Consider the following 26,152-nt stretch of genomic DNA (forward strand, 5'->3'; position numbering starts at 1 on the left):
CTGCAACAGCTTGGGAACATGTGCATGCCCCACATGTACCCACAAAAGGGCTGTGGGCTCCTGGGGGGAGGGGGGGGGGGGGTGTATGCATGTTTGCAATGCTTACACCAGGCAGTGTGTGACCAAAAGCATTAAAAATACGTCATAAAGCCTTAGCAATTGCTGCATGGTTTTTAAATTTTGTTCAGATACAGAGACCTTTCATGTCAATTATTGTAAAACTGCAAGCTCATGGAAACACAACAATGGATATTTGTTCACAGAATCAGTCCATTTTGCTATTCTTTTTCTGAAACTATACAAAATTCAATTTTTATAAACTTTTTGACAATACTTACTATTTGAACAATGACATGGAAGATGTCATTCACAATAAAACAAAGTCATGCTGCTGTAAATCACTAATAAAGGTTCATAAAAATCTCCCTTGGTCAGCATTTAGCCATTCAGTGACTTTCTTCCATGAATATTTTGCTTTACCGTTCATCAGTTTGTGTGGTATCTTTGGATGAATAAAAGTTGCTCACAGCAAATTCCACTGGAGTGTCCTAAAGTCCGTTTCCATAAATGTTGACATGCTTGCTAACACGGTTTTCAATAACAGGGAGAAGTGAACAATTACAACATTATTCACATCTCATTAGAATAACAGATCAACAAGTTGATACACAGTATAGAATGTCAAACTATGTGTATATTTAGTGAAGGTGATATCTCTTTACACCAGCCCACTGCATACATCTCAATAACATTACACCACCATCACCACCTTGTATTCATTCTTATAAGTCTAGCCTGACAACTGATGCATTTCCATCTTGACAGCCACCTTTTTGTGCAACATGTATTTATATTCTTGCGGTTGATTAATGGCCTTTGCAGGAACTGGAAGGTGATAAGCAAAGAACCGTATTTCACACTGATGAGCAAGAACATTACGACCACTGCCCACTACAAGGTAGGGTGCCACTTGGTGGTGTTCCAGACACGCAACATGCTAAAGAAAGTATATAAGCACAGCAGAGTCAAATGAGGAATCAGTCTAGTGATGTTACAGACCACAAATGGGGAAATTCCCTGATATAAGCAACTTTGACAAAGGGTAGATTGTCATAGCCTGGTGCCTAGGAACAACCATCACAGGAATGGTGAAGGCATTTAAATGCTGCTATCATGAGCATCTATGAAAAGTTAATGTAGAATGGTCAAACCATGAGTAGGAAACACCACCACCTCACAAAATTTGGAAGTCTGAGGCTAGCATGACGTGTGGCACTCGGTCGACAGAGTATGAAGCCGGTGCAGCCACAAGTGTTTCAGACCAAACCATGCAGCGTACATTGTTTAACACGGGGGCTCCACAGCAGATGACCCCCTACAAGTTCCCATTTTGATCCAACAACATCACCATTTACAACTGCAGTGGATTCAGCATAATGCTGTTGACCCCTACGTGTTCCCAAATTGACCCAATGACATCATCATTTACATTAGCAGCAAATATGAGATAACTGAGACTGGACCACTGAACAATGTACTACACGAGATCAATGGTTGTTTCCAAATAATAGAGTGTCATCCAGGTGAATGGATGCTCGAAACACACACAGTGCTACAGACTCGGGCTGGTGGAGGCAGTGTAACGTTTTGGGGTGTATTCAACTCGAATTCCGTAGGATCTGTGGTGGTAACTGAAGGCATTGTGACAGATGTGGGCTATGTGGACATTATTACAGACCACTTGCATCCCTTCATGCTTGATGGCTTCCCCAATAGTGATGTCATTTTCCAGTAGGATAACTGTCTGTCACAAGACCAGAATCATGCTACAGTGGTTTGAGGAGCATGTTAATGAAATTACAGTGATGTCTTGGTCACCAAAGTCATCTGATATGAACCCAATGGCGCACATCTGTGACACTATTGGGAGTCAGCTCTGGGTCCACAAAACCCTGGTCCATAATTTACAGAAATTTACATAGGCATCTGGTGAAATGTGCCTCTGGAAACCTACAAAGAACTAGTCTAATCCAGGCCTTGTAGAATTGCTGCCAAATTGCATTCCAAAGGTCATCATAATGTATAAACTCGTCAGTGTATCTTAAACAATTCTTTAATGACTTGAAGTTACAGGAATAGGATTCTCAAATGATTTGTCTGGCTAATACTGCTGTCTTTTCTTTTTATGAAAACAATTCTAGACCCCTAAAGCTCAGATGACATGCTACAGAGTGATGCTACAACATGACTGTCATGGCCAGCAAGCTCTGCATTATTGAACCTATATACTGTATGTTGTGTTGCTTGGAAGTAGTTCTACAGTTTTGCCTATGATCTCAGTTATGAGAGGTTTCTTTTCTTGAGTCAAGGCAAATATTTCTCAACAGTTTTCGATATCCTCACTGAATCCACATCAAACAGTTGCAAACCCATATTGATCACTCACTGTAGTCCTGTAAATTTTTAAGGTTTTTTGGATGTAGTAACTACTCCTTAATGTTTTGGACTTTACATCAAATGTAGAGTTGCAACATTTGAGAGCCACAGTGATGGGAACTACATTTATTTCATTTGCTTCCAATGGCACTAAAATTGTTTCCTCACGCTTTAAGTTACATACACAAAGTTTACGAAGAATCTGCATGCAAAATACTGTATTGCATATGAAAACACATCTGGTCTCCAAACACTTTTGATGAGAGTACATGCACAAGTGCATAAACATTTGATTATTAAGTAATCCAACTTACCAATGACAGAGCTTGCGAGACCTAACAAATGATCTTCATCTCCAAGTTCTGTTGAAGAAAGCACAACAGTTTTTATTCCTTGGTTGTGGAAGATGTCAACAGCTCGCCATGCATCATCTATTGTTTCTACCTTCTGACCTGTAAGCAATCTTAAGAAAGGAGTACATCCCATGAAAAGAAGAAAAAAGTTTCTTTCATGTATTACAGATTAATACTATAAAATTAACTTTTTGAAATGATGTTAAGGCTTCAAATGTATATTAACGGGAAGCCACAGAATCAACTTTGAAAATTTACAACATATAAGTATTTTTCTAAGTTGCTTGATCTTGAAAGTTACTTCTACATAACAGATGAGTGCCTCAATACAAATAACCTCTATAAATGCACAACATACAGGATGTAATGAGAGTAAGTGCAGATATTTTTATAAGTGGTATCTTAATACAGAGTGTTTGGAAATTCCCGTTGCAGACTTCTAGGACTAGTAGAGGGGAGTGAGTAGATAATATTTTGTATTCGAACTCATGTCCAGAAATTTACTGTTTCAATGCTACAACCATTTGAAAACATGTTGGTAATGTGTCCACTTTTACAAGTAATTGTGTAGGCGTGATCCAGTACAGCAATTGTTTTACAATTCTACTCACTAATAGCCAAAGAAATTGCTCATGTACACATCGACAGGTTCTCTCCAATGTGATGCAGTACAGCCTCTTGGAGCACCGCAGTCATGTCTGCTGATGGTGAAGGCAACTGTGGCAAAAAGTGCATGTGATGGATTTAGATGATGTGGAGAATGTTCTCGATAAAGGTGATGAGCAGCCCTTTCATAGCTGTTAAAGCCACAATTCAGAAGGATCATGTCAATGTATTTGGTGAACATTTACTCAACCCTGTTGCTCTAACAGTGACAGACATGTGAATGAGGCTTGAACCACATCAGAGAGTTAGGACAGATGTCACATAACATCATCTGATCTGATGTACCATTGATGACAGCACAACACAGAGCTCTATGCCTCACCTGGGCCCATCAATACAGACAGTGAACTGTTGATGACTGGAAACATGTTGCCTGGTCGGATGAGTCTCATTTCAAATTGTATCGAGTGGATGGACGTGTATAAGCTCGGAGACAATCTCGTGAATCCACAGACCCTGCATGTCAGCAGGGGACTGTTTGAGCAAGTGGAGGCTCTGTACTGGTGTGGGGCATATGCAATTGGAGTGGTAAGAGACCCTTGATATTTGTAGATAAGACTGGCAGGTGACATGTATGAAAGCATCCTGTCTTATCACCTGCATCCATTCACATCCATTGTGCATTCCGATGAACTTGGGGAATTACAGCAGGACAATGTGACACCCCACATGTCTAGAATTGTTACAGAGTGCCTCCAGAAACACTCTTCTGAGTTTAAACACTTCTGCTGGCCACCGAACTCCCCAGACATGAACATTATTGAGCATATCTGGGATGCCTTTCAACATGCTGTTCAGAACAGATCTCCACTTCCTTACGGATTTATGGACAGCCCTGTAGGATTCATGGTGTCAATTCCCTCCAGCACTACTTCAGAATTAGTCGAGTCCATGTCACACCGTGTTGCGGCACTTCTCCATGCTCGTAGGGACCCTACACAATATTAGGCAGGTGTACCAGTTTCTTTGGCTCTTCAGTGTAGAAATACTTATTTATTCATAATTTCTTATAAGCTAGTAAGCAGTATTGTCGCACAGTTTACACTAAATATATCATCATGTAAGCTTTTGTACCGGGTATGTCAATGATGACTTTACATTTAGGGCACATGACAACATAGTAATTCACACTACACTACCCCTAATTAGAAGAGTATAGTTAAAAATAAGAAAATGTCATTGGATACAGCAAAAAAACATGGGCAAGGTCTAATTACCTGGTTTTCTGAAAATAAGTCTTTCATATAGTTTAAATAAAGACCCGAGTATTTGTTAAAAATTAAAGGGGAAATGGTCAAATAGTCAAAAATTTTCAATTATGAGTCAGATAAATGTGGCTCGTTGACCACTGCCTGAAAATATGAATAACCACTGAGACACAAATTAAAATATCATATCAAGTAATTAAGATGAAGGTACTGAGAAAACACAAAACCTCAAACCTTTTCACAACTCATTTCATAATTACTTAATATAGATAAGCAGTCCTAAAACAAACTTTCATTCTGCAATGAAGTGTGCACTGTTTTGAAACTTCCTAGTAGGTTAAAGCTGTGAGCCAGACAGGGACACCAATGTTCTGAGTTCAAGTCCCTGATCAACAAATGACTTAATCTGGCAGGAAGTTTTACATGATACTTTCCTAGCAAGATAAAATGTTCTCCCATTGTAGTATAAAATACAACCAACTAAAATATGCCACATTGAAACCAGTATGCCACAAGCACTGCACACAGAGGACCTTCCATCAAAGGAGTTAGCCATCTGAGTGCAGTACCCTATTCTTAATTTATTAATCCATTTCTCTCTATGTTTGTCATGGCAGAATAATTTACTTAATCTCTCACAATTTGTTATTTGACCATGTTATGAAAAGGTTAGATTGCTATTCACAATATAACAGGTATGTTGGGTCACAGATAGAAACAATAAAAACGACTGTCAAACAATCAAACGTTTGGCCAAAGGGCCTCCTTCTGAATCAGATGCCCCCCCCCCCCCCCCCCCTCCGGCCAAAAGCTTACTTGTTGGACAGTCTTTACGTTGTGCCTTTTTGTGACTCAAAAGCTCAGCTACATTGTAAGTACCAATCTAAACTTTTCAAAACATTGTCATTATTCCCCGGATTTTCCACAATTTGTTATTTGTACCTCCAGCCACTCATTCTCCCATGTGGTAGCACCTTAATTATTTTACAAGCGCACCTTGCAGCCACATTACCATGACATTTTTTGGGATTCCCACAAGACAAGGCTTCAAGCAAAATGACAATTCCTCTCCTTGGCATCGCATTACATGAATGGTGTCTTTTCTATTGTTTGTCCATTCCTTCTCATCTCATCCGATAAGTCTCCCCTGACCTGGGGTTCTGGGTGACCTTTCCCTAAACCTCTCCAGTCCTTTTCCTTCACCCCTCTTCCTTCCCCTTCAACTCTCCTGCCAGAAGAAGGATCCCCTGGCTCTGTAAGCCTGTAAAAGTAAAAATTGTGTGTGTGTGTGTGTGTGTGTGTGTGTGTGTGTTTTCCCCTGCTGCCACTTGGTGAGTAGATTTTGCACCTATCTGTTTATATTATACTGTTTTGTCCATTAGGTACATCTGCTGAATGGTCTAAAGAGCACTTACGGAAACAGAGTAGATGAGTAAGTTATTCTGTCGGTCATATTTCTTATGCTCCAGTGCCTTTAAGACTGCAGAGCTCCACATCACATCAAAGACAGTAAATTTGCTTGGAAGTACAGTCTTACAGGCATTGTTGGAGAAAGTTACTGACAAACCAACACTGTCAGCTTGCTTATATTCTTCAGCACACAGTTGTGACTGGGTACCTGGTGTCTCGGAGGGAGACAGTCTATTTGCTGTTGGAGAAAATGGGAAGGAGGTGTACGAGCTAAGCATAGAATGCACAGATAACTGAGCCAGTGTGGCACAGTGCACAATGACAGTGACATGGAGATGTGAAGTGGGAGGGAGTGACAAAATAGAGGAAGGGGAAACTCTTGGGTGGAGGGTGTGGGGACAATGGGTTAACAGTTATTGAGGATGGAAGGGTTACGGGAGAAAAGGATGTGCTGCAAGGATAATACCCATCTGCACAGTTCAGAAAAACTGATGGTGAAGTTAAGGATCCAGATGGCCTGGGTTGTGAAGCAGCCATTGAAATCAAGCATCTTGTGCCACCACACAGTTAACTTCATTCTTAGCCACAGTTTGGCATTGGCCATTCATTCCAATGGAGAGATGATTGGTTGTCATACCAACACAAAAAGCTGTGCAGTGATTGCAGCAGAAATGTCATATGACATGGCTACTTTTAGTTGTAGGACAAACCTGTGACAGGACGGGAATAAAAAGTACTAGGGAAATGGACCTGGCAGGTTTTACATCTGGGTCTACTACAGGGATATAATTGCTGTGGCAAGGGTTTGGGATTGGGAGTGACATAGTGATGGACTAGAATGATGTGGAGGTTAGGTGAGTGATAGAACACCACTTTAAGAGGAGTGAGAAGGATCTGGAGTAGGATGCCCTTATTTCTGGTCATGATGGTAGACAATGGAAGCCCTGACAAAGTATGTGGTTCAGTTTTTCCAGTCCAGGGTGATACGGGGTGACAAGGTGGTGCTCCTTTGTGGCTGATTATTAGGCGTAGTTTGAGGATTAGAGATGTGAGAAGAAATTACAAGTGAAATCTTTTTGCAGACTAAGTTTTGGGAGTACTGCTTGTCTGTGAAGGCCGTAGAGTGATCTCTGGGCAAGGGAGTTACCATCACTGCATATACATGGTCCACAGGTGGTCAGGCTTTATGGGATGGAGCTTTTAGTGTGGAAGGGATGACAGCTGTCAAAACACAGATACTGTCAGTGGTTAGTGATTTACTATGAACAAAGGTGTGCATGGAGGCATCAGACAGCTGGAGGTCAAAGTCCAGAAGTATGGCATATCTGGTTAAGTGCCAGGTGAAGCAGATGAGGGAAATGGTGTTGAGATTGTGAAGTAATGAGGATAGGTTGTCTTGGCCCGGAGGCCAGATTGTAAATATATCATCTATGAACCTGAACCATACTCAGGATTTGACATTTTGGGGGGCTAGAAAGGTTTCCTGTAGATGGCCCATAAAAAAGTTGGAATAGGAGGGCACCATATGGGGCCCATAGTTGTTTTATATATACCTTCTTCTCAAATGAGATGGAGTTGTGTATCAGGATATAGTTGGTAAGGTGTATATGAATAAGGTACTGGGTTTGGAGTTTGAAGGGCACAGAGAGGTAGTGTTTGATAGTGGCAAGACCATGGGCATAAGTAGTAGCATGCGACCAGCTATAATGCAGCATCCAGGGTTGATGGGTTTATATATTTTGGGGAGCATGTAGAAGGTGTGTGTGTGTGGAGTGTTGTTGGGGGATAAATTCTGGGATAGGCCTGAGTATTTCAGAATGGAATGGAGGTTGTGTTGGACTTCCGGGATGGGATCACTGTGGTAGAGCTTGTAGGTTGAGGAATCTGACAGTTGCTGGAAGCCTTCTGTCAGGTTGTGATCCATCACAACAGTGGTTGAGCCTTTGTCTATGCAGGCAGGATTATTCAGTCATGGTTTTTCTGAGGTTGTGTATGGCTGTCCTCTCATCTGCTAAAAGGTTAGTGTTCTTAGCAAGGGACCTAGGGAAGGATGGTGAGGCCAAGTTACAGGCAAGGAATTCCTGGAAGAAGATCAGGGGTGGTTAGGTGGGAGAGGGGAAGGTGAGTTTTGGATAGTAGTATGAACTCGAAGAGGCACGATCCAATGTTAGAATTAGATTGGCTTTGGTTGGCGGCAAAGAATTGTTCCAACATGGTTAAACTGGGATGTGGGGCTGAAGGTGAGTTCAAGGGCACCTGCATGACATCCTTCTATGCCAATATTTTTCTGGGCCACCTAGAGGAAACATTCATAGTCTCCCAAAGCTCCAAACACCTGTCTGGCTCAGGTTCATTGATGATATCTTCATGACATGGAATCAGGGCTGGTATACTCACAACCTAAACACATTCTCTCCCAATAGCTAAATCTGGCCCTTCTCAACCCAATATGCCACCTTTGTGGACAATTGACCACCTCATCTATGATGGTGCCATCTACACCTTTGTCCATATTAAACCCACTAACCACCAACAGAAGCTGCACTTCAGCAGTACTCAATCCTTCCAGACCATAAAAGCCCTCCCATACAGATTGGCCACCCATATACTGCATATCTGCAGTGACGAAGACTTCCTTGCGCATTATGCTGATGGTCTTACGAGGGTCTTCACAGACAGGCAGTACCCCTAAAACCTAGTCTGCAAATAGATCTACAGAGCCTATCATCATACATGCTTAATCCTTCCACCAACCCCAGAATCAGCTGTTAAGGAGCGCCTCCTAGACACCCAATATCACACTGGACTGGAACAACTGAACAATATCCTCTGCAAAGGTTGTGAATATCTATCCTCATGCACTGAAATGAGGGACATCCTATCCGAAATCCTTCTCAGCTCTCCTAATGTGGTGTTCTGTCGCCCACCTGACCTACGCAACATCCTAGCGCAGCCCTATGACACTCCTATTCCCAACCCCCTGCGACATGGATCATATCCTTATGGAAGACCAAGGTGCGAGACTTGACCAGTCTACCCAAGCTGCTTTTTATTTCAGTACGATAACCAACCAGCTGTCTATCAGAATGAATTGCCATCGTCAAACAGTGGACAAGAACAGAGTTGACCACACAGTGGCATGCCATGCAGCTAAGCACACATGGTAGATGTCGATGCCTGCTTCACAGCCCTAGCCTTTTGGATTCTCCAATTCACCACCAGGTTTTCTGAACTACGCAGATGGTAATTATCCTTTTACCACACCATTTGCCCCTGCAATCCTCCTGGCCTCATTCTCCATGAACCCACACCCTTCACCCAAAAGCTTCCCCTTCCTCAGTTCTATCACCCTGTCCCAATTCACACCTCCATGTCACCTTCATTGTGCTCTGACACCCATGTGTCACATCATGCCTGGCTTGTGCACCTGTCATCCATCTGTGCCTCCTTCATTCCCAGCCAGCAAACCAACTGTCTCCCTCTGAGTCACTAGCTACTCACCTCCAATCCTCCTTTCTGCCTTTTGAAAATCTTTCCTTCTATCTACCCCACTGCCATACAGCCCCAACCCTGTCCATCTGCCGAACTGCAATTTTGGCACTGTGCATTTTGTTTGTTTGTTTGTTTGTTTGTTTGTTTGTTTGTTTGTGTGTGTGTGTGTGTGTGTGTGTGTGTGTGTGAGAGAGAGAGAGAGAGAGAGAGAGAGAGAGAGAGAGAATGCGCACGCACGTGCGTGCATGTGGGGAGGGAGGGGGGGGAGGAGAGGAGGAGGTAAATGCACATGAGCTTGTGCACGTGAGCATATAATGTAGCTCGGAAAAGGTATTCATTCTGAAAGTTAGCATGTTTTCTTTCTTTTTTGTGCATGCTTGTTCATGACCCAATGCTCCTGATTTTTGGTGAGTGGTCCCTAATTGTATCACCTCGGTTGAAACATTCATGTCTCCAAAATCAAATTTGTCCTTCACTTTGATTACAAATGGTCTTGCCTTTGTGGTTTAAAAAGGTATGTACTTCTGATGATCAACCAATGAGATTAAAGGCTGGAGATCGGGAATCAATTAGACCTTACATACATGTAACAAAATTGGAACTCTCAATTGGTCATTAAAGGCTCTTTCCAAACTTCAGCACAATGGCTGGGAATGGGGCCTTTTGAAGGCTCCTTTCTTTCCTTCACAGTAAACAGAAACTAAGATCTTTGCCATAACATTACAATCACGGACCATTCACCACATGTTGAAGACTCTGAAATAATAACAGAAAGGACTTCGGCCACTCCCCACTCAAACCCTGCCACTAAACCACTTTAGAGCTCTTTCCTTGTATTTGCACATATGAAGCAAGCCGGTGAGTTTCTTGTCAAATATGAGATGAGAAACATCTGAAAATTACCTTTTTTATATCAGTTTCAGTTATCACAGTTTTCCTTGACTGGAATACACACAAAAGTTTGAAAAATCGAATGTTCCTTTAGCATTTTTAATAAGAAATATACGAACTTAGGCTGTATAAGACATGACTGAGTCCCATGTGAAACACATGGTTCATTCATGATACTTTCACCATTAGACATCTATAGCAAGAATGAGTCCACAATATTAACAATTACCAGGCAGTCTCTCTTCACATATTTTTTCAGTCTTTTTTGAGGAGGCAATGTACTCATCTATGCAATAACGGGATAACAGTAAATCCCAGTTTGGATTTAAAAACTCTACTGAGACAACTATGTATACTGTCACTAAAGGCATATAAAAGTTTTTAACTTCTGCTGTTTATTACAGACATCTGATTGTGTCCGTCATAACATTCTATTTCAGAAGTTACTGTTTTATGGATTACACATTTCAGCACATCCTTAGTTTACTCCTATTTAAGAAAGGGACTGTTCAAGTACGTCCTGGAAACTAATACTTCAGCATATGATACATGTGATGTTCTCAAAAGCATAGAGAAATTCTCAAGTAAAAATTGTAGTTAATCGCAAAACTATTAATGGCCAGCAGTTAGGATACACATACAATTTTTATGGAATATTCTGTTGGCACTAGGAGGAACACAGACATATAAATTTTTTTAAATATATATCTGTGTGTGTGTGTGTGTGTGTGTGTGTGTAGCTTCTGTTCAGTTGACACAGTACAAATTATAGCATTCACCAGGAAAAATACCTATGGGATATCAATTAACTATCTAATATTCTTACTCTTGTTTAATATTCTTATATATGTATTTACATAACAAATACTTCACTGATCCAAGATGTATCATCTTTGAAGATTATAACATAACACAGAAGGAAGTGATCATATGTAAAATGTGCTTCTTGATTCGACTTTAATGTTATAGATGAAGTTTCTTGCAATAACTGAATATTAATAACTATTTCTGGTGCTTGTGAAACAATGTTATTAGTTTGCAATTGCAGAATACTGTTTTTTTAAAGATTAATAATTGTTGTGAAGCATTTTAAGTTTATTGATTTATTGTTTTTTCTTTTTCTGGTATAGATGAGTTTACGGCTTGGGTCATTACAGAGCAGTAAAGATTTTTAAAGTTTTTTTTTTTTTTTTTTTTTTTTTTTTTTTTTTTTTTTTTTTTTTTCTTAGGGAGGACACAATGAACTGAATTCTAAGCATTAAATTTAATAGCACACTTTATTTCTATTTTCTTATTATAACAGAGAAACTCTACCCATACTAGCTGGGTACTGTTAATGTTAATAACTATCTCAGTATCCCAAGTATTATTTCTACTCATTGATTCTAACAAAACTCAATTTCTGAGATGGAAAAAAACTATCTCCCTGTAGATACATTCCATCCTGGATTTTTCATTGTTTGATTGTAGATAACTTGATATTCACAGATTCCTGAAATTTTTTGAAGGCCCTCCCACCTTCAGAGTTGATTTACAACTTGGTGAGCCATACTTCTGTTAGCCACTTAATATTACATTTTCACTTTTAAATAGTGTCCTTACATTCATGTGAGCTTCCATATTACACCTATTCATGTTGTTGTTGTTGTTGTTGTTGTTGTTGTTGTTGTTGTGGTCTTCAGTCCTGAGACTGGTTTGATGCAGCTCTCCATGCTACTCTATCTTGTACAAGCTCTTCATCTCCCAGTACCTACTGCAACCTACATCCTTCTGAATCTGCTTAGTGTATTCATCTCTTGGTCTCCCTCTACGATTTTTACCCTCCACGCTGCCCTCCAATACTAATTTGGTGATCCCTTGATGCCTCAGAACATGTCCTACCAACCGATCCCTTCTTCAGGTCAAGTTGTGCCACAAACTTCTCTTCTCCCCTATCCTATTCAATACTTCCTCATTAGTTACGTGATCTACCCATCTAATCTTCAGCCTTCTTCTGTAGCACCACATTTCAAAAGCTTCTATTCTCATCCAAACTATTTATCGTCCATGTTTCACTTCCACACATGGCTACACTCCATACAAATACTTTCAGAAATGACTTCCTGACACTTAAATCTATACTAGATGTTAACAAATTTCTCTTCTTCAGAAATGCTTTCCTTGCCATTGCCAGTCTACATTTTATATCCTCTCTACTTCAACCATCATCAGTTATTTTGCTCCAGAAATAGCAAAACTCCTTTACTACTTTAAGTGTCTCATTTCCTAATCTAATTCCCTCAGCATCACACGACTTCATTCGACTACATTCCATTATCGTCGTTTTGCTTTCGTTCATGTTCATCTTATATCCTCCTTTCAAGACACTATCCATTCCGTTCAACTGCTCTTCCAAGTCCTTTGCTGTCTCTGACAGAATTATAATATCATCGGCGAACCTCAACATTTTTATTTCTTCTCCATGGATTTTAATACCTACTCCGAATTTTTCTTTTGTTTTCTTCACTGCTTGCTCAATATACAGAATGAATAACATCGGGGAGAGACTACAACCCTGTCTCACTCCCTTCCCAACCACTGCTTCCCTTTCATGTCCCTCGATTCTTATAACAGCCATCTGGTTTCTGTACAAATTGTATTTTACCCCTGCCACCTTCAGAATTTGAAAGAGAGTATTCCAATCAACATTGTCAAAAGCTTTCTCTAAGTCTACAAATGCTAGAAACTTGGTTTGCCCTTCCTTAATCTACGGAATCCAAACTGATCTTCCACGAGGTCGGCTTCTACTAGTTTTTCCATTCGTCTGTAAAGAATCCGCGTTAGTATTTTGCAGCTGTGACTTCTAAAACTGATAGTTCGGTAATTTTCACATCTGTCAACACCTGCTTTCTTTGGGATTGGAATTATTATATTCTTCTTGAAGTCTGACGGTATTTCGCCTGTCTCATACATCTTGCTCACCAGATGGTAGAGTTTTGTCAGGACTGGCTATCCCAAGCGCATCAGTAGTTCCAATGGAATGTTGTCTGCTCCGGGGGCCTTGTTTCGACTCAGATCTTTCAGAGCTCTGTCAAACTCTTCACGCAGTATCTTATTTCCCATTTCATCTCCATCTACTTCCATTTCCATAATATTGTCCTCAAGTACATCACCCTTGTATAGACCCTCTATATACTCCTTCCACCTTTCTGCTTTCTCTTCTTTGCTTAGAACTGGGTTTCCATCTGAGCTCTTGATGTTCATACAAGTGGTTCTCTTATCTCCAAAGGTCTCTTTAATTTTCCTGTAATCAGTACTACCTTACCCCTAGTGAAATAAGCCTCTACATCCTTACATTTGTCCTCTAGCCATCCCTGCTTAGCCATTTTGCACTTCCTGTGTCGATCTCATTTTTGAGACGTCTGTATTCCTTTTTGCCTGCTTCATTTACTGCATTTTTATATTTTCTCCTTTCATCAATTAAATTCAATATTTCTTCTGTTACCCAAAGATTTCTACTAGCCCTCGTCTTTATACCTACTTGATCCTCTGTTGCCTTCACTACTTCATCCCTCAAAGCTACCCAGCTAGCAATTCTGTGTATGTGTTTGTGTGTTTTGTTAATGTGCCTGTCTGCCGGCGCTTTCCCGCTTGGTAAGTCTTGGAATCTTTGTTTTTAATACATTATTCTTCCACCGTATTTCTTTCCCCCATTCCTGTCAATTGCTCCCTTATGCTCTCCCTGAAACTCTGTACAACCTCTGGTTCTTTTAGTTTATCCAGGTCCCATCTCTTTAAATTCCCACCTTTTTGCAGTTTCTTTAGCTTTAATCTACAGGTCATAACCAATAGATTGTGGTCAGAGTCCACAGCTGCCCCTGGAAATGTCTTACAATTTAAAACCTGGTTTCTAAATCTCTATCTTACCATTATATAATCTATCTGAAACCTGTCAGTATCTCCAGGCTTCTTCCATGTATACAGCCTTCTTTTATGATTCTTGAACCAAGTGTTAGCTATGATTTAGTTGTGCTCTGTGCAAAATTCTACCAGACGGCTTCCTCTTTCATTTCTTTGCCCCAGTCCATATTCACCTACTACGTTTCCTTCTCTCCCTTTTCCTACTACCGAATTCCAGTCACCCGTGACTATTAAATTTTCGTCACCCTTCACTATCTGAATAATTTCTTTTATTTGATCATACATTTCTTCAATTTCTTCGTCATCTGCAGAGCTAGTTGGCATATAAACTTGTACTACTGTAGAAGGTGTGGGCTTCGTATCTATCTTGGCCACAGTAATGCGTTCACTATGCTGTTTGTAGTAGCTTACCCGCATTCCTATTTTCCTATTCATTATTAAACCTACTCCTGCATTACCCCTATTTGATTTTGTGTTTATAACCCTGTAGTCACCTAACCAAAAGTCTTGTTCCTCCTGCCACCGAACTTCACTAATTCCCACTGTATCTAACTTTAACCTACCAATTCCCTTTTTAAATTTTCTAACCTACCTGCCCGATTAAGGGATCTGACATTCCACACTCCGATTCGTAGAACGCCAGTTTTGTCTTTCTCCTGATAACGACATCCTCTTGAGTAGTCCCATAACGACATCCTCTTGAGTAGTCCCCGCCCGGAGATCCGAATGGGGGACTATTTTACCTCCGGAATATTTTACCCAAGAGGACGCCATCATCATTTAATCATACAGTAAAGCCGCATGCCCTCGGGAAAAATTACGGCCGTAGTTTCCCCTTGCTTTCAGCCGTTCGCAGTACCAGCACAGCAAGGCCATTTTGGTTAGTGTTACAAGGCCAGATCAGTCAATCATCCAGACTGTTGCCCCTGCAACTACTGAAAAGGCTGCTGCCCCTCTTCAGGAACCACACGTTTGTCTGGCCTCTCAGCAGATACCCCTCCGTTGTGGTTGCACCTACGATACGGCTATCTGTATCGCTGAGGCACGCAAGCCTCCCCACCAACGGCAAGGTCCATGGTTCATGTAAAGCAAACAAAATATTTTTTTACATTTTTCTCCATAATCACCAAAGTCACAGAAAGAATATGCGATAAAAAGACCACAAATTTCAATATTGGAAGTAATGTCATGAAAATAGTGCTGAAAAAGAGCACACTTCAAAAAGGTACAGTTCCCATGTGGTGCTAAAAGGGAAGAGATGGGCAATGCATTATTATTTATTTTTATGATTTGCATTTTATAATGATACTCACTCAACTTCATACTGGTTTGGAGTGATGATATCAGCCAATGGCACAATTACATCACGATAGATAGGAAGCAGTTCTTCTGGAACGTACATTCGTCCATTGTCGCCCATTACTGGATCACACACTGTTGATATGCAAATTAAGCAAATAAATTCAAGGGAGTTGAGGCATACACAAAACATTCAAGTTGGAAAAAACAATGAGAACATAAAGAACTTAATAATTTGATAGCATCTTGCACATACAATACATAGTTACTATCAACAGTAAATATTTCATACAAAAGCCAAAAAATGTATTACAATATTATCAACCTAAAGCCGTGCAAACCTAACCGGTCATATTGAATGGCAAAACTGTAGGATCTTCCTCTGGTATTTGAAACCCGAAACAAAGTCTCAGCTACTAATAAAAATCTCAGTTTCCAGCTGGATGGCAGTGTTGTAATGCGTAGGGTAGTAGCGTACTGTAAAATGCCGCTCTTGTTACATTGTAGATAAGTACTTTCTTTGAAATATACTTCTGTATTCTTTTTAATACATGGTCCAGTCACATTAATGTGAGCACCTGTCAAAATCCTTGAATAACAACTTACCACAGCACAGACATGCAGGAAGATAGTTAATGAGGCTCTAGAAGGCACTGACAGGAATGTGGAGCCATGCTGACTCCAGTGCTGTGGCTAGCTGTGCTTGGCTTCAGGGTTGAGGATCAATGGCACAAACAGCCCAATCGACATAGTTCCATGTATTCTCTATTTATTTTAAATCCTAGGGATTGTTGGCCAGGGAAGTAGAGTAAACTCATGACAAAGATAACTAATTTATATCTAAAAGTTCATCAATTGATTAGAAGGAGTTGTCACTAAGAGATTTTTTAAATTTGTTTTGAAATGTTGGTTGGCTGTCTGTCAGACTTCTGAAGCTATTCAGTAAGTGACCAAGGATTTTGTGGCAGCACAATTCACCCCTTTCTGTGCCAAAGGTAGATTTCACCCAAAGTAGTGAAGATCAGCCTTTCTTCTAATGTTGAAGCTATGTACATTGCTATTGATTTTGAATTTGGGTGGGTTTTTAATAACAAATTTCATAAGTGAATATGTTGCGAAGCTCCTGTGAACATCCCTAGTTCCGTAAATAAATGCCTGTAAGATGATATTGGATGGGCTCCAGCTATTATTCTGCTTATATGCCTTTGTGCAATGAATACCGTTTTCCTTCATGATGAATTACCCCACAATATGATGCCACATGGAAGCAGTAATTGAAAGTAGGCATAGTAAGCTAATTTATTTATATGTTTATCACCAAAATTTGCAATAACCCTCACACTTGTTGCATGGGTTCTGAGGCAATGTTTAGTTTGTACAGGTGGCTGCCGGAGGTGGTGAAGACTGCTGGTCTTGTCTGTAGGGTGCAAGCAGAGCTCCAAGAGCTGACCAGGGTCCTTTGGTTTAGAGCAAAGTTGGGGGTCATCTCGTCCAAAGGCTTCGTCGACTCTGTGACAGTCATGGCTGCAGATGTCTAGAACTGCTTTACTGTGTGGGGATTTGGAGTATTCCTCTTGATAGGTCAAGGGTGCTCTACACAATGGAAGCAGCTACTTGGGTAGCAGAGTACTTGTGAAGTGCACATGAGGGTTTCTTAGGCTAGGCAGTAGTTTGAGGTGCTCTGATGAACACTTGCCAGTCAGCTCACAGCAAGGGAAGGCAAACAGCGTTCAGAATAGACACTTCATCTGTCACAATTTTTATCACTAAACTGTTGAAGTATTTTTAATAAAGTTCCTGAATGTACTACCTCCGGGAAAGTTCTCACACTCAAATTATTCTTGGGACTGAGAGCTGCCTGAAATCCGAAGTGGAAAGCTCCAATATATTTAGCGTCTCATGGAATGTATATCAGAAAGATAGATTAGAGGCCATAGGAAGTGGAGCTTTCATTGCAGTTGACAAAAATATTGTCTCTATTTAGGTCGAAGCTGAGTGTGACACTGAAATCATCTGGTAGCATGTAACATGTGTAAGTGAAACTAAGTTAATTGTTGGATGTTTTTATCTGCCACCCAATTTTGCTGTGACAGTCCTGGAGTCATTCAGAGAAAGTCTATGGTCAATAGCACGTAAATACTCAGACATGCAATGCTAGTTGCAGGTGACTTTAACTTGCCAAGTACAGACTGGGACATTAACCAATTCATTGTGTTTTCTGAAAATTGCCTCGAGCAGCTAGCAAGCCAGCCCACATGCAATGGAAATATCTTAGATGTTGTAGTTACAAAACAGACTGGACCTTATCGACAACATCAGTATAGAAATGAGATTTAGCAATCGTGATGTCATTATAGCAACTATGATTATGAAAGTTAGTAAATCAGTCAACAAGACTAGGAGAATGTTTCTGATTGATGGAACAGGTAAGCAAGCAGTTATTGATATCTTACTTAGACAGTAAACTGGCATCACTTAATCCAGTAAGATGGATGTAGAGGAATTGTGGGCAAAGTTTAAGAAGATTGTAAATTGTGGTCTGGAGGTTACATGCCTAGTAAGTGGATAAAGAATGGAAAAGACCCATCATGGTTTAATAATGAAATTTGTAAGATGCTGAGGAAGCAGAGGCTTTTGCACTCTAGATCTAAAAAAGGATGCACAAACGATGATGAGCACAGGTTAGCAGAGATGTGTGCATCTCTGAAAAGATCCATGTGTGAAGCATACAACAACTACTTCCGTCACACCTTAGTGGAAGATCTGGCAGAGAACCCAAGAAAATTCTGGTCATATGTAAAATTGTTAAGCGGGTCTAACGCTTCCATTCAGTCCCTTGTTGACCAGACTGGTGTGGCAGCTGAAGACAGAAAAATGAAAGCCGAAGTTTTCAATTTCACATTCAAGAAGTCGTTCACGCAGAAGAACCATACAAACATGCCATCATTTGAACATCAGACAGGCTCCCAAATGGACAACATAGAAATAAGCATTCCTGGCATAGAGAAGCAACTTAAAGATTCGAAAACAAATAAATTATCAGATCCAGTTGGTATCCCAATTCGATTTTACAAAAGCTTCTACAGCATTGGCCCCTTACCTAGCCTGCATTTATCATTGATCACTCCCCCAGCACAAAGTCCCGAGCAACTGGAAAAAAGTGCAGGTGACTCCAGTATATAAGAAAGGTAAAAAATGGACCCATAAAATTACAGACCAACATCCCTAACTTCTGTTTGCTGCAGAATCCTTGATTACATTCTCAGTTCAAATATAATAAACTTTCCAGCTTATGTCCACAAATCAGCGTGGTTTTAGAAAGCATCACTCTTGCAAAACTCAGTTTGCCCTTGTTTCAAACGCTATAATGAGAACCAAATTTCTAGATTTCTGGAAAGCAGCTGACATGGTGACCCATTGCAGGCTGTTAACGGAGGCATGAGCACATGGAATAAGTTCACAAATATCCGAGTGTCTTGAAGAGTTCTGAAATAATAGAACTTAGTATGTTGTCCTCAATGGTGAGTGTCCATCAGAGACAAGGATAGAGTCAGCAGTGCTCCAGGGAAGTGTAGTAAGACTGCTGTTGTTCTCTATATACATAAATGATTTTTATCTAAAAACAAAGGTGATGTAACTTACCAAATGAAAACGTTGGTATGTTGATAGACACACTAACAAACACAAACACACACACAAAATCCAAGCTTTCGCAACCCACGGTTGCTTCATCAGGAAAGGGGGAAGGAGAGGGAAAGATGAAAGAATGTGGGTTTGGAGGGAGAGGGTAAGGAGTCATTCCTATCCCGGGAGCGGAAAGACTTACCTTAGGGGGGGAAAAGAGACGGGTATACACGAGCATGCACACGCGCACGCGCACGCGCACGCACACGCGCACGCACACGCGCACGCACACGCACACGCGCACGCACACGCGCACGCGCACGCACACGCGCACGCACACGCGCACGCACACGCGCACGCACACGCGCACGCACACGCGCACGCACACGCGCACGCACACGCGCACGCACACGCGCACGCACACGCGCACGCACACGCGCACGCACACGCGCACGCACACGCGCACGCACACGCGCACGCACACGCACATATCCTTTTAAGAGTTTGGGCAGAGATGTCAGTCGAGGCGGAAGTACAGAGGCAAAGATGTTGAATGACAGGTGGGGTATGAGCGATACCAACTTGAAATTAGCGGAGGTTGAGGCCTGGTGGGTAATGGGAAGAGAGGATATATTGAAGGGCAAGTTCCTATCTCCAGAGTTCTGATAGGTTGGTGTTAGTGGGAAGTATCCAGATAACCCGGACAGTGTAACACTGTGCCAAGATGTGCTGGCCGTGCACCAAGGCATGTTTAGCCACAGGGTGATCCTCATTACCAACAAACACTGTCTGCCTGTGTCTGTTCATGCGAATAGACAGTTCATTGCTGGTCATTCCCACATAGAAAGCTTCACAGTGTAGGCAGGTCAGTTGGTAAATCATGTGGGTGCTTTCACACGTAGCTCTGCCTTTGATCTTGTACACCTTCTGGGTTACAGGACTGGAGTAGGTGGTGGTGGTGGGAGGGTGCATGGGACAGGTTTTACACCGGGGGCAGTTACAAGGATAGGAGCCAGAGGGTAGGGAAGGTGGTCTGGGGATTTCATAGGGATGAACCAAGAGGTTACGAAGGTTTGGTGGACAGCGGAAAGATACTCTTGGTGGAGTGGGGAGGATTTCATGAAGGATGGATCCCGTTTCAGGGCAGTATTTGAGGAAGTCATATCCCTACTGGAGAGCCATATTCAGAGTCTGATCCAGTCCCAGAAAGTATCCTGTCACAAGTGGGGCACTTTTGTGGCTCTTCTGTGGGAGGTTCTGGGTTTGAGGGGATGAAGAAGTGGCTCTGGCTATTTGCTTCTGTACTAGGTTGGGAGGGTAGTTGCGAGATGCGAAAGCTGTTTTTAGGTTGTTGGTGTAATGGTTCAGGGATTCAGGACTGCAGCAGATTCGTTTGCCACAAAGACCTAGGCTGTAGGGAAGGGACCGTTTGATATGGAATGGGTGGCAGCTGTCACAATATAGGTACTGTCGCTTGTTGGTGGATTTGATGTGAATGGATGGGTGAAGCTTGCCATTGGACAGATGGAGGTCAATGTCAAGAAAAGTGGCATGGGATCTGGAGCAGGACCAGATGAATGTGATGGAACCAAAGGAGTTGAGGTTGGAGAGGAAATTCTGGAGTTCTTCTTCAATGTGAGTCCAGATCATGAAGATGTCATCAATAAATCTGTACCAAACTTTGGGTTGGCAGGCCTGGGTAACCAAGATGGCTTCCTCTAAGCGACCCATGAATAGGTTGGCATATGAGGGAGGCCATCCTGGTACCCATGGCTGTTCCCTTTAATTGGTGGTATGTCAGGACTTCGAAAGTGAAGAAGTTGTGAGTCAGGATGAAGCTGGCTAAGGTAATGAGGAAAGAGGTTTTAGGTAGGGTGGAAGGTGATCGGCGTGAAAGGAAGTGCTCCATTGCAGCGAGTCCCTGGACGTGCGGAATATTTGTGTACAAGGAAGTGGCATCAATGGTTATAAGGATGGTTTCTGGGGGTAACAGATTGGGTAAGGATTCCAGGCGTTCGAGAAAGTGGTTGGTGTCTTTGATGAAGGATGGGAGACTGCATGTAATGGGTTGAAGGTGTTGATCTACGTAGGCAGAGATACGTTCTGTGGGGGCTTGGTAACCAGCTACAATGGGGCGGCCAGGATGTTTGGGTTTGTGAATTTTAGGAAGTAGGTAGAAGGTAGAAATTATTTTTGCGTTGCTGACAACACAATGCTTCTGCTTTGCCGTGAGTGGTCTCTACTCCTGAAGTATTTACATTTGACCAGAACTTTCCTACGAAACTGTTATGTCGCCGTATTTGTATGATTTTCTTGGTTCCAACTGAGAATCAATGACACTGTATTCATAGGATATTACTATTCTTTATTTCACAAAGAGCACAATTTTATATTTCCGTACATTCAAAACAAGTTTCCAATCTTAGCACTATTCTGAAATCTTATCGAGCTCCATCTGGGTATTTGTGAAGCTTTGTTCAAATAGTACTTCATTATGCAGTTGACAACTGCAACATCTGCAAAAGTCTGAGGTTACTATTAACATTATCTGCCAGGTTATTATTATATAACAAGGACAGCAGGGGTTCCAATACATTTCTCTGGGACATACCTGAAGTTATTTCTACTGCTGTCAATCACTGTCAGTCCAAAGTAATGTGCTGGGTCTCCTAATCAAGAAATCCTCAATGAAGTCACAAATTTTGTTTTATGCCATGTGTGATTGTACTTTTCCTTGTAATCATTGGTGTGACACCACATCAAATACTTTTCAGAAGTCAAGAAATATTGCATCCATCTGACTGCCTCGACCCAAGATTTTCAGGATGTCACATGACATGCAGATGTAGATAGATGTAATGAAGAGCATGTGTTAGGTTTCACATAACCGATGATTTTGGTATTCATGCTGGCTAGCATGTAGAAGGTCATTTTGTTCAATACGTGTTTCTAATGGTGTCATGGTTAAGGATTCTCTTTTATTATTATTTATTTTTACTGGCCATCCAAAAGTTTTAAGTGCTTCTCTCTTCAGTGCCTGCAAGTTTTGGATAAATTCTGTAACAGCCTCACAAGGATTCCACTGGGTCCTGGAGCATTATTTACTGTTAGTGATTTAGTGATTCAGTGTTTCTCAGAGCCACTGGCACTTGTGTTTCTATTATGCATCTTAACAATTGTGTGAGAATTAAATGGGGGCAATACTTCTGTATCTTCCTTTGTAAAAGAACATGTGAAAACGGAGGTCAGCCTTTCTGCTTTTGCTTAGCTGCATTTGATTTCCATTCGTAAGTCATCCACGATTGTCCAGACATTCACTTTGGTGCCACTGACAGCCTTTACATTTTACCAGAATCTCTCCGGGTTTTGAGAGAGATCCTTCGGTAAGATTCTGTTACAGTAGTTAGTGAAGGCTTCATGCACTGCTATTTTGACAGTCAAACATGTTTCATTCAGCTTTTCTCTCCCTAGAGCTTTTATGTTTTGTTTCAGAGCTATTATGCAGTAATCAGTGTTTCTTTAACAGTTTACTGACAGCAACTGTATCCCATGGAGGTCACTCCTATCATAAACTGTTTTACTAGGTACATATCAATACTATTATGCCCCGAATAATATTCCGGGTGGACATTAAAAATTGTTTTAATTCTTCCCTGGTAATGCCAGAGGCACAGCAGAATGGAATCAACAGTCAACCAGAGGGCCAGCCAGAGAGAAATGCCGATGGAGTAACAGCAATCACAGATGCTACTGAAACACAGGGATGGGCTGAATGCTCAAAGCAATATAAAAAAAATGACATCATGGTGATAGAGGGATAGTGTCATAATGGTCACTGTGCAAAATGTCACAAGAAAGCTCAGATTGAAGGCAAGAGTAACTAATCAGTTATTGACAAAGCAGAAAAGAGCTATTAAAGATGAAGTTGTGACATCCTGAAGTAAGCAAGGGTGCTGATGAACTCAGAAAACTGGGGTACCTTTGGGTCATCCCTGCAGAAGGATGCCATTAGCATATCCTGACAGGTACACAGACCTTGGCTTGCATAGCTTAGTTCTCAGTTTTAATTTAGTGTAGCAACTACCTGGTACTGAGGTGGGACGTTTCATGCTCCATCCACAGTCTACTGAGATGACTACGATCTAAAATGCCATTGTCTATTAGATCTGACAGACTCTTCTGTCGAGAACGTTTGCTGATGGGAAGAGTTTGGTACCTTCTAACTTTAGTACCAGTCCTTGGCTAGCTGATCAACTACCATCATTCCAGGAGATTGCAGTCCTTCCTGCCCCAACTGGCAGCTGCAAGAATACTCCAGTGTTGCAGGCTGGACTCTCACAGAGAGGCAATGATTTAGCTCTCCATGACTATAGCCACCTTGCCCAGAACTGTTGGTCATCTCGCCACAGCACCGTCTATGACATCAACTAAGACACACTCGTAACCCAATGACTGTGCTGCTGGCCACTGAGGCAGTGCAAGCAATACTGTCCTTGCTGCAACTAGCTAGCCGTGAAGTAACACGATGCTGAGTGTGCGTATCCCTCACCACAGCAACCGAAACTGTGAGCTGTACTAGTGTCAGGGCGTACCAGCATTGGCGGTGCCCTCCTGCCCACTGAACTGCTGGCAGTCACAAAGAAAGACAACCATGTACTTCTAATAAATAAACGTGTACTTTGATAATAATGTCTCATTAGTGCCTTTGGGCATTTGACAGATCCCAATGTGACACTATCCTGACAAAAGTTGAGGCCACAGTCCTGCTCCACTATAATACAGTGCTTGGTCAACTACTCTTTGAAACTTGAGTTACAATTCCTCTACATGTTCCTGCCTAGACATAAATGTTTTCAGTTCTTTCAGATATGACACAACTGCCTCTTTATACAGCTTACTGCAGATGTAAATCCTTCCACTTGTTTTACTTGCTCATTCTACTTTACTAATCACTATTGCTACTACTGCCTCATGGACACTGGTACAAGTTTCAATACATACACCTTCAAAGGCTCTGAGCCCTATGGGACTTAATTTCTGAGGTCATCAGTCCCCTAGAACTAAGAACTACATAAACCTAACTAATCTAAGGACATCACACACATCCATGCCCAAGGTAGGATTCGAACCTGCGACCGTAGTGGTCACCTTCAAAGGAATCAGGTCTATTGTCTTCCCATGCCCACCACTTAATGATACTGTAATTTTCACAAATGGTCGTTGGATGACTACAGGCTCCTCCAATAATGGCTAAGAGACTGGGCAGCACATACATTAGTGAGGTGAGGTTTTCCCTTGAGCTGTTACATCTGAGAGTGAGTCTGATAGCGGACAGAAGTATATTAATATAGGTAATCCCCACCCGTGAAACTGAGACTTACCCAAACAATCTTACAAGCAGCTTCAGTTTCTATCTCAGTGGATTTGAGTTTCTACTTTACTGTGAAAAATACACCACCATCAGCCTATCTTTTTGATATATACCAGATTTAGTAAAAAAAAATCCCAATGCTGCCAAATTTGATTTTTAGCCAGTTTTCTGTACCTAGTATTATATTAGCTCCATTGCATTTTAGGACAGCCTGAAGCTCTGTGGTTTTGAACAGTGGGTCTTACATTAATATTTCAGGGTCTCCTACAGCTCGCACTATCTGCTTAAGCTAAAAAACACTTTGTGCACTATACACAGTAAAAAATACTTTGTGCACTTTACACAGTCAGACACGTAGTTATCAGCCCCTGATGTGTAACACACACCCAGTCCATTTAAGGGGTCCCTACAGTTCTCAACTTCACAATGCAAGTCTCAGAAGATACAGCCTAACTTCTCACAGATCTTTAAAAAGTCTCCAGTCTAAGCTGTTTACTAGCCTCAGAACCACAGTGCCCTGATCAGTTCTGGGGACAATTCTGCAGATTAAGTGATTTGTTGGAACTCTGTGAGCATGTCTGGTCTTCAGCCCTCTTTGCTGGTATTAAGAATGGACCAAGTATAACCTTGGAGCTCATATGAAACTCATCCACATGTGGGGGGGGGGGGGGGGGGGCAAATTTCAGTTGCTTTGCCCCTTGTTCCCTTAATAGCTGCAGGAACAGCCTCTTCAACATGCTGAATGAGGCCTCCACGCATACATGCAGAGTGCAAAAGGTGGTCATTCCCACCCCTTGTTACCATTTCCCTAATGTGTGCCATTGTTTGTCATACATTCCAAATTTTAGCATCAACATCTGTAGAATGACCAGGTGCAGAAATTATTAAACAAAAGAAACATGACAACTGTTTTAGACGGCCAAATTTTATACAGAGAAAGTGAAAAGAGTCAAACAATGGAAACTCCAGGTAGGAATAGCAACAATGTACGAAAAGACAAGATTGCTGCTTACCGTAAAGAAGACATGTCACGTTGCACACAGGCACAATTAAAAGTCACTTACATAAAGCTTTCAGTGACAGCCCTCACCAGTAAAAGAGAGACACACACAAGCAGGCATGCCTCACACACACGACCACCAAGTCCAGTATCCAGCCCAAGATGCTAGAGTTGGCAGTTGTGTGTGTATGAAGTGTGCTTACTTGTGTGTGTGAATGGTGGGTGTCTCTCTCTTATTGATGAAGGCTGTGACTGAAAGCTTTATGTAAATGTTTTAATTGTGCCTGTCTGCAACTTGGCATGTCTTTTTGATAGAAAGTAGCAATCTCTCTTTGCCTACAAAGTAACAACAGATCTGTGCATAATTTAAATATTAACATTTTGCTGCCTCCTGCAAGCAGTTAATACTTATTTGGTCGAGAATGTGCCAATTTAGCTCAAAGAAAACAAAACATGTGGTGTGAGTTTATTTGGGGGAGGGCTTAGTACCTGTACTGAGTGT

The 26,152-nt window shown here is 41.5% G+C and overlaps 1 protein-coding gene across 1 annotated transcript in view; it reads right to left on the minus strand.

Moving 5' to 3' along the window:
- LOC126285021 (pyridoxal kinase) overlaps window positions 1–26,152 on the minus strand; it is a 103,185-nt gene that overhangs the window by 55,960 nt on the left and 21,073 nt on the right. Inside the window, exons 4-5 of the mRNA XM_049984332.1 lie at window positions 15,670–15,790; window positions 2,751–2,899 (exon numbers count right to left, since the gene is read on the minus strand). Of these exons, the coding sequence (XP_049840289.1) occupies window positions 2,751–2,899; window positions 15,670–15,790 (270 nt within the window). The remainder of the gene's footprint in view (window positions 1–2,750; window positions 2,900–15,669; window positions 15,791–26,152) is intronic.

This window comes from Schistocerca gregaria, chromosome 8 (genome assembly GCF_023897955.1).
Source record: "Schistocerca gregaria isolate iqSchGreg1 chromosome 8, iqSchGreg1.2, whole genome shotgun sequence".
Classification (NCBI taxonomy): domain Eukaryota; kingdom Metazoa; phylum Arthropoda; class Insecta; order Orthoptera; family Acrididae; genus Schistocerca; species Schistocerca gregaria.